This window comes from Sinocyclocheilus anshuiensis, unplaced genomic scaffold (genome assembly GCF_001515605.1).
Source record: "Sinocyclocheilus anshuiensis isolate Anshui unplaced genomic scaffold, SAMN03320099.WGS_v1.1 scaffold308, whole genome shotgun sequence".
Classification (NCBI taxonomy): domain Eukaryota; kingdom Metazoa; phylum Chordata; class Actinopteri; order Cypriniformes; family Cyprinidae; genus Sinocyclocheilus; species Sinocyclocheilus anshuiensis.
In genome coordinates, this window is record NW_015558619.1 from 1,688,717 (window position 1) to 1,699,135 (window position 10,419).

Consider the following 10,419-nt stretch of genomic DNA (forward strand, 5'->3'; position numbering starts at 1 on the left):
GTGTGTGTGTGTATGTATGTGTGTGTGTGTGTGTGTGTGTGTGTGTGTGTGTGTGTGTGTGTGTGTGTATGTATGTGTGTGTGTGTGTGTGTGTGTGTGTGTGTGTGTGTGTGTGTGTGTGTGCATGTATGTGTGTGTGCGCGCACTCATAAAAACATCAGATATCGGAGCAAAATCTAATACTGAACACTTTGGCAGCAAGGTCTTGGCTTGAATGGAGCTGATACAGGGAGTCAGATGAATCCCACAAAACACAAACATGATACAAAAACATTAGATTAGGCTATATTTTAAACAAAAAATTAAGCCCGTTTTGGGATGAATTTGAGGTGAAAATATCTACTTTTTGGGAAAAGTCATTATTTTTTGCAATTGTTTCGCTGGAAAACATTTTCTTTGAAACAATTTTCCCACAGAAATTGTAAATTTCACAATTACAAAGAAACGGCCAGGGTTATTAAAGTCAACTAAAAGTAAAACTGAAACTAAAAATTAAAAAAAACAAAATTTTTGTTACTTGAAATCGAATAAACATTCAATATATTTTTTTAAAAACTTATTTCAGCTAGTTGCCAAAGCAACATTTCTTTTTTAAAATTCAGTTTAACTTAATGTACAAAAAAACCCTACATAAATATATAAAAAACAAAAACTCCTTAAAGATGACAAAAACACAACAAAATATTACTAAAACTTTCATTTAAAATGAAAGCAAAATATACAAATAAAAACTTATTCGAAATATTAGTAAAAACTATAATATAATAATAACAATGGTAACTGTAATTAAGTAAAAAGACTAAAACTGTAATTTTTGTAAAACATACAACTACAATCATTTTTTATTTTTTAAATTCCACTAATTTTTAAGTTTTATTTACAACTTACAAAAAACATTTTTTATAGTGTTGATGCTGAAATTACACACTGTAAAAAGAATCGACTGACAGTCACCACTGAGAATCATGAAAATTACAGTAAAACACTCAAATAATTACAGGAATTAGACTTTGTGCTTAATTACCATAAGAATAATACTTCAATGCAAAATTATTTTCATTATGCACAATACAATTTCTTTGATTTTCCCAGACATGTTTCCATGAGTTTCACTCCATCAGAACATGTGTGTTGGGCGTCTACTCATGTTTGTGCCCCTGTGAGTCAGTGAACAGCTGAGGGGTTCTGGGAAAGATCTGCAGTCAAATGAACACCAGTGACTGTAGGCCTACAGGGAGGAAGATGAACAGGAAAATGAGAAAGCATAATTACGGATCATGGACTCTTATATATTATGGATTTGTTTCTTACAAACACGCAGCTTTTGTCTTCTCAAGACATTAACTGGAGTGGACTGGAGTGGTGTGGATAACTTGTGGATTATTGTGATGTTTTTATCAGCTGTTTGGACTCTCATTCTGACGGCACCCATTCACTGCAAAGCATCCATTGCTGAGACACTGATGCAATGCTACATTTCTCCAGATCTGATGAAGAAACAAACTCATCTACATCTTGGATGGCCTGAGGGTGAGGACATTATCAGCAAGTTTTCACTTTTAGGTGAAATATTGCTTTAATCATATAAACAAATCCTTAAGCAAGTAGCTGTGCAACAAAATACTGCATCAATATTCCAATATTTATTCACATATTATTACGAATAATTATTCCCATTATCATTAAGCATCCCTTGTTCTTCTGAGCGATGTTTTAATGGTTTTTGCTTTATCTGACCAACTATCAAAGCGATTATGCTCTCCATGAAATTAATACTGAAGTAATTTTTCTCCATTTCTCAGCCACTAGATACCGCCTAGAGAAATGTGAAAGGAGGTCATTTGACAAAGGTCAAATATATATTATAATGGTGATTATGCAAAAATATACTGTATATGAACACTCAAAGATGCAACTGACCAATCAGAATCAAGAATTTAAAAGAGCCATGCAATCATTTTCCAAAATTCAATAGAACTGAGTCAATTATTTCACTTATAAAGAATAGATAAATGGTTTTAAATAATTCTTGCGAGTAGAAATACTTTCTTAAACAACTGATTAAGTATCTTCAGACTGTCCATGTCATGGTGTGAGATGATATCTAGTTTTAATAGCCAAATTATTCAACAAAATTAATCAACACCTTAATTAAGAGTCTAGAATACAACAATGTCGTAAATTAATTTAAATTCTAATCACAAGTTGCTTGTTCAAATTTCCATTTGCACTTGGTAAAATAAACGGTGCTATTTTTAAGCGTAGGAAAAAAAGCGGTGACTGAGCCGGGTCTGTTCATTAGAATTATGCAATTATGAACGCATCTCCAACGAGAGCTTTAATGAAACGAGTAGTCGGGTTGTTTTAGTCCTAATGAGCTCTCAAAATCATGCATATCTGAAACCGTGACAAGACAGAATCAAGAAAGCAAATAAACGTGTCCTCTGCTGTCTCACACGCGGCGCGGCATGGGACGAGACAGCGTGGAATTTGAGCTCACAGTAATTCCACAGAGCGTCTGCCCTCGGTTAAGAGCTCAAATGTTGGGCTAATCTGGCTGTGTTCGGGGTCAGATACGGGCTGATAGAGTGACCCCACACTCGCCCTTCATGCTGAGAGACACAAGAACAATGAGTGCTTTGACTCACTAAACGTCTTTACTTTAGTCAGCAGATCATCTAGACCACTCAAAACAGCAGCTACTTCAACACAGTTCTTTAAAAAAACCATCTACACTCTTAAAAATAAAGGTGCTTCAAAAGGTTCTTCAAGCGATGCCATAGAAGAACCATTTTTGGTTCCACAAAGAACCATTCAGTCAAAGGTTCTTTAAAGAACCATCTCTTTCTTACCTTTTTGTAATCTGAAGAACCTTATTTCGCCACAAAGAAGCTTTTGTGAAACAGAAAGGTTCTTCAGATGTTAAAGGTTCTTCATGGAACCATTTAGACAAAAAGGTTCTTCTATGGCATCGTGAAGCACCTTTATTTTTAAGAGTGTAAAGAACCCGGAAACCAAAACACAAATCTGAAGAACCTAGAATAAAACATTCAAAATGTTTTTAATCTTCAAAGAATCACATAGCAACTCAAGAACCCGATATAACTAAAAAATGTTTCTTTTTAAGAAGTGGAACTAAAAAGTATTTTTGTCTTGATTGTCATCACAAATATCAAAGTCAAACTGATTTCTACCGTGCTTTTCACAAAACACATTGTTTTAAAGCAGCTTTACAAGAAATCATGATGTTAATGTTTATTTTGCATTAAAAAATTAAGTGTTTTGAGATGAGTGGGTGTTTTTGGGAAAAGTCATTATTTTTGCAATTCTGTTTCACTGAGAAAAAAAACCAGCTTTAAAACTATTTATATTTTCGTGTAAAACATACTCCAATAATTATTTTTTTCAATAATTTTTCAATTATAATTTTTAAGTTTTATTTACAACTTTGAAAAAAAAATTTTATAATGTTGATGATACTGAAATTACACACTGCAAAGAGAACTGAATAACAATCGCCACTGAGAATCATGAAAATTACAGCAAAACTCCCCAAAAATAAGTTTCACATGCATTACAGGAATTACAATTTGGAGGGAAATGTGCTTAATTACCATAAATATACATTTCAAAGCAGCTTTGCAGAATATTATGATGTTAATGTTTATAATATCTTAATATTCCATTAGCAGATATAATATAGCTACATTCTGTGATTATATAAACAAACAAGCAGACTGCTTTGTGAGTATACAGTACTTTATGTATGCAGATAGAGTTAAATAAACTTATATATGCAACTTTATATAAAGAGCTGGACAATATTATAATTATATTTCGAAAAAAAAATCTAAATCAAAATACAGGCCACATATAAGATCATAATATAATATCATATATATCCAACTTTATATATAGACCTGTGTGATAATAGTTACAATTTTTGTAATGACAAATGCAATCTTGAATCAAAATACATTTTAGCAAAAAGCAAAATGATTCAAAGATATCTTATATTCTGAACAATTTATTAAAATTAAGTGGCTATGCTTGAAGCAAAGTAAAAAAATATCTGCCAATGTGGTCAGAAAAGTTATTTAAGCAGGTATTTTTTCTTGTTTAAAGCATAAATTACTTAATTTTGATATTTTTTTAAACAAGAATTAATATCTTAAGTAATTTTGTTTCTAGAAATGACTAGAAAAAAGAGACAAAAATATTGAGTAAGAAGTTTTTTTTTTGCAATGCTGAAGTGATGCAATCACCAAAAAAAAAAGACTACACACCTGTTAAACAAACTAGATCACCTCCACATCTCTATGATTATTCTGGTCTGTAGAAATAATTTGCTTTATTGCTTACCAGGAAAACTTCTTGCATAAATAAATAAGCATGTAATATATAACAATAACAGCACACACACCTCTCCTTAACAAGACACATGATTTACTGCAGGATGAGTTACACACTAAAGTAGGGCTGTGCGATATAGCTAAAAAAATTATCAATGATATAATGTTTCATATAGTTCGCTATCGATAATTATTGACATTTTTTATAACCTTTTTTAAAACAAAACGCAATAGAAAACAAATGTTTACATTTAACCACTGTATTTATTATTAACACAATTTATTGAGACAAACAACAAATATTTTTTGTTTTAACAAACACAATAAAAATTAAACATCTCATTTCTTATGTTTTATATGCAGATTAAATAGGTCTTTATTGTATAAGTCTAATTGTCTCCCAAGGCCACAGGAGGGCGCAAAGAGCAAAAAAATGCAGCGCATTTAAATTGTCAACGCAAGGGAGTAACTATAAAAACGTGCATTACGTCTAAATTAACTCTAAATTAAATCAAATATAGTTTCGTAATTTGCATAAACAATTATGAACAAAACAGCATCATGCATTTATGCATTGCTTAATCCAAAGAGCAGAAGCGCCATTCACACAGACTGCATTTAAAAACCTATGAGACAGCAGTGAAAAGGAATAAACCTCCACAAATTTGTGACGTGTTTTCTACAAGTTTAAACTGTTTTAACTTTGCATGGCTTTCTATACATCTCTTCTGTGAGAGCGCAGCAGTCATATTTGTCCGTCTAAAAATGCGCTGAATATGCGTTCTGTGTGAATGGCTTGGTTTCGGTTTTAACCCATTCAAGATCTTCTCCGCACTGAGTTTCTATATTTCTCTAATATTTTGAATGAATAACGCAGCAGCGGCGCGTCTCGTGGGCTAGACTTACAAAACATTAAAATGCAACATCACTTACATCATCACGCCACTGATGATGCTCCCTGATGTACACCTAACATTCAAATGCAAATGTTTATTTTAAATTCGACTAATATTCATTCTTTATTCACAATCTCCTCATCGCAGGCAGGCACAGCACTCAATTCAGCATGTGTTCATGCTTGTGTGTGCTGTCTGCGTCACTCATAGTACGTGCCTATATCTAACATTTTTATATCGATATCGAAGGTGTACCGTCGATAAATATCGATACCGTTTTATCGCCCAGGCCTACACTAAAGTTTAATTTTTAGAGCTCAAGGACTGTACAAATCACTAACACTAACTATGACCTCTAATATTAGTGATGACTGACTTAAAACACATTGAATAATTGTTGTGTAAAACACCAGGCTGCTCTAATGTTGCCCCAAAAGACATGGGAAGTTCCTTGGATTTGGCTCTCGACTGCAGTAAAAGCACATTTTATACCTCAGTGCCACTGGCATCATGTGTTTCTGCATAGTACTTTTAATATGACTTTTAATAGCAAAGTTCCCCCTCAGGCAGCGAGATGAACTGGGTTAATATACTCACTCTTCAGTCTACGTCGACCATGACCAGTATGTGCGTGTGTGTGTGTGTGTGTGTTCCTAATATAATACAATCTGCAAAAGCCAACAACACTGAATGTCAGAGTTTCCATAAACATAACACATACAATTACAGCAATAACACAAACGCTGTCCTGTGGTTTCCGTTTATAGGTGCACATTACAGAGAGACCTGCTAAACGAGGTGACAGGACACTTCAGACAATTAACACTAATTACCAAATCCATCAATTGCAGGGTCAGCCTAAAACAAGACACCAGCATCCCATAATTCAGCACATATCCTGTTACTGTTTGCTCACACAATGTAACCTGCGCTCTAACTCTAACCAAGCAATTAAACTTCATTATAATCAAACATGATCGTTGTATCCGAGTGATCAGGCTGTTGAGGATCTGGGCAAGGTGATAATTGCTGTGAATGGAATCAGATGACAAGAATAGCATCCCACCCTCGGGCGCAAACAGAGCCGGCGTTGTGTGGACCAGACAGTTGGGGAAATGTAAAAATGGGACTAAATATCACTAAATCTGCTTGGCTTTCTGTCACAACACAGTCCATAAAACAAATGTTCATGCAAACATGACTAAAATGCAAGATGCATGCCAGAAACCAGCATTTTTAATTCTTTTTTGCGATATGATTAATACAAAATACATCTTTCACCCTAACTCAAATAAAATATGGAAGCCTAAATTTAAGATTTATGTATTTGAATTGCATATAAAATATACATCCGTTTGGACTGCAGTTTAAATATAAACAAACTAATAAACTTAATGTGATGCAAATAAATAAACATAGCATAGCTTATAATTAATTATATGCATCTACACGCATTTAATAGAAACAAACTATAAAATTAATATGATGCAAATAAATAAACTACAATTAAATAAATGAAAAAACATGGCATAGTTTATTATTAACTGTATGCATCTTTATGCATTTAATACAATCTATTAAACATAATGTGATGCAAATAAATAAATGAATGGTAGAAACTATTTTCACTTGTAAATTTTACAATTAATTACAAAGAAATTGCAAGTAACACATTGAATTGATCATGAAATTCTAAAGTATAAAAAATAGTATTTTCTTGCAAAATGTACTCCAATGATATTTGTTTTGTCTAAATTCGAAAAATAATTTTTACAGTGCATTAAATAAATCTGACCTGCTTCATTTGACTAACAAATATGCATCACATTAAGTTTATTAGTTTAAGTTAAATATTTTTAGAAACACAAGCGTCCTCTTTTACACGAGTCACCTGGAGGCGAGAGTGAGGACAAATTGCGGTCACTTCCTCACCGTATCGGCCCATCTCTCACATAAAAATCACATAGCTTTGCTGAACAAGAAAAGGTTTTTTAGAGAAGCGCTGCCCTCCATTAGGGTCATCCTGCTGCCATCTCTGCATATCAACTCTATTTCACTCCAAAATCCGAGTCCTGACCCCTCGCCTGTTCGAGGACCGTATCCATTGTAAAGCTGGAATGCATTGATCCGTCCGGGAGACGACGGTCTGATAAATGTGCGGATGAAGAGGCGTGCCGGCGTTCAGATAGCATCAGGTGTCTCAGAAACAAACCGCTTTATCAGAGAGGAACAACTGCTGTCAACACTACACACCGGCACACAAACAACCAATAAACACACTAGCGTATGAGAGTATTATGATATATACCACCAATTATTATTCTAGTAACACATGCTACTCTATTTTTTTTTTTGAAATACCATGGCAATACAACAGTAAATGTACAAAAAAAACACATATTTGCTGTGGTACATGTCCAGAAAAACATGACATTTCCATGGTAAATGTGCAAAAAACTCAAAATACCGTGACATTACTAGAGTACATATTCAAATATGGTATTATCATGGTATTCTTATAATATTATTATATTAATTCACCATGGTATATGCATGACATTTCATGACATATAAAAATACAATGACTTTACCATGGTAAATGTCCCAAAAAAAAAACATGGTATCACCAATGGTTTTCCCATAGTATTTGTCCAAAAAATTGTGATATCATGGTACTCCAAGAAATACCATGACATTACCATGGAATATATTAAAAACATGGTATTATCTTTTTTTTTTACATGCAATGATACTGAATGATTGTCATGTTAATTTACCATGGTATTTATATCATATCATACTTTGTGAAATTTAAAACAATAAAATTGCATTGCCAATGGTAAATATATCCAAAAAACATGGTATCACCAAGGCACATATCCAGAAAAACACAAAAAATTGCGATAGCATGGTACTCCAAGAAATACCATGGCATTACTATGGAATATATTATAAAGCACGGTATTATCATGGTACTTTGTTACATACAATGGTACTGAATGATTACCATATTCATTTACAATATTATTTGCATCACACCTTGTGGTATTTAAAAGAATACAACGGCATTGCCATGGTAAACGTCCAAAAAACATGGTATTGCCATAGTATGTGTCCAAAAAAATTGCAATATCATGGTTTTTCAAGAAATATAATGAAATTATCATGGTACATATTTAAAAAACATGGTATTATCATTGTACTTTGTCACATACAATGGTAATAAAAATTACCATGTTAATCTACCATGGTATTTACATCATACCTTGTAGCGTTTCAAAGAATACAATGGTATTACCATGGTAAACGTACAAAAAAACATAGTATCATCATAGTACATGGCCAAGAAAACATGGTATTGCCATAGTATGTGTCCAAAAAATGTGGTATCATGGTACTCCAAAAATGCCATGACATTACTATGGTACATATTCCAAAATCATGGTTTTATCGTGGTACTTTGATACATACCATAGTACTGAAATAGACTGCCATATTAATTTACCATGCATGATACTGCATTTAAAAGAATGCAATGGCATTACCATAGTGCATGGTAATATCATTGTAAGTTTTTGATATTTTCATAATGCATACTGTTATGAAGAGCGTCCTCATACCTAATAATGTCGTCGTTGTGTCCCAAGTAAAACTTCTGTGTGTGATCTCTTGTGTTGTAAACCACTCCGACTCCAGCCACGAAATACACGACCTCCTTCCCCGCGGTGTAGTACAGGTTATTCCTGCACTGATGTCCTCTGTATCCATGAATCCACTCCAGCCTCAGCTGACAGCGGGGAGCCGTCTTATCTGCCATGCTCTCAGGATCTGCAATGGTCTACCATTCACAAAAGTGCCATTTAGTGGACTTTCTTTGGGTGTCGAAGACACAATGGTGATGGGTCACCTCTTGTAGGGTTGGAACCTACAGCCTTTTAGACACCGGTTCAGATCTTTAACCACTAGGCAACACCAACCCTCAACCCTACGGCACTGCCACCATTCAACGCCCTCTTGAAGTTCATGCATGCAGCACGGGCATCATAACTGGAACACAAGCTGGGTCACCTGTACAGGGAAGGGTGTCTGAAGATCCCAATGGGTGGCATGAAGAAATCAGGCTAAAATGATGGGAAAATGTTGAAATTTGGATCCAGATTAAAGGGAATGCAGTCAAGAGTGGCTACAAATGTTCATACTGGAATAGTTGGTCACACCTACAGCCATTGCATGGGTTTCCAGAGTATAAAAGCCTTTAAAAAGCACGCTGAATCTGTGCATTACCTTAAAAACAACTCTAGCAGTTGATCTTGATCCAAATGCATCTACAACACGCTGGACACCTTCAACACACTGAGGTCTGGACGTCTTTAAAGGGCTGCAGAGACTTCAGGTCTTCACCGAGGAGGCACAGCTCAAAGCCATCGTGCTATTAATCTTCTCTAAAGGGCAGAAGTCGGCGTGTTTGCCTCCGGGATTTCCGAAAACCTCCACGATTTCAGCCGTCAGACGATTCTCGACCGCCCAGCATCGCGCCGACGATCAGACCTTCCCCAAAAACGTCTTCATGCTCTTCAACTTTCGCCTGGAGATCTTCAATTCCCGGTGATCCTCAAGCAAACTCTTCCATTCCTCGCGTGATCCGGATCACTGAATCATCAGCAACCGGGTGTGAGGTGCAACTATCCTCATTCTTAAACGGAGGAAAAGAGCCGCGCGAGCTGGTTTAGGTGGATTAATCCCTCCACCGCGAACTCAGCGCAGCGTTGAGGGCGTAAAGGCGCTTTGAGTTGAGTTATTGACGTAATATTTTGGAGAATATGATTTCTGGTTTCTAGTAAGCCATTCGGCTTGGTTACTACGACGCCTTGTGGCCCGTTTCCGATTATGCCGACCAGCGGAGAAAGCTGCGCAGCGCAAGGAATCATGGGATTTGTAGTTCTAAACGGTCTCCAGTGACGCTCTGCCGCGCGAAAATGACTTCAAACCCCATGAGCGCTCAGGACGCGCTGTCCAAGGTGCTGAACATACGGGTCTTCAGCCAAGAACATTCTTACCCTATCCATCTGAGAGCCAGCAATAAGGTTTTGCTATATATTATATATTATATTATATTATATTATATTATATTATATTATATTATATTATATTATATTATATTATGTTATATT

General features: G+C 35.0%; 1 protein-coding gene across 1 annotated transcript in view; it reads right to left on the reverse strand.

The window, feature by feature from the left end:
- Window positions 1–10,317, reverse strand: part of eml6 (EMAP like 6) — a 60,010-nt gene extending 49,693 nt beyond the window's left edge. The window contains exon 1 of the mRNA XM_016476356.1: window positions 8,869–10,317. Within this exon, the coding sequence (XP_016331842.1) occupies window positions 8,869–9,065 (197 nt within the window). The 5' untranslated portion in view covers window positions 9,066–10,317. The remainder of the gene's footprint in view (window positions 1–8,868) is intronic.
- Between the last annotated feature and the right edge of the window lie 102 nt (window positions 10,318–10,419).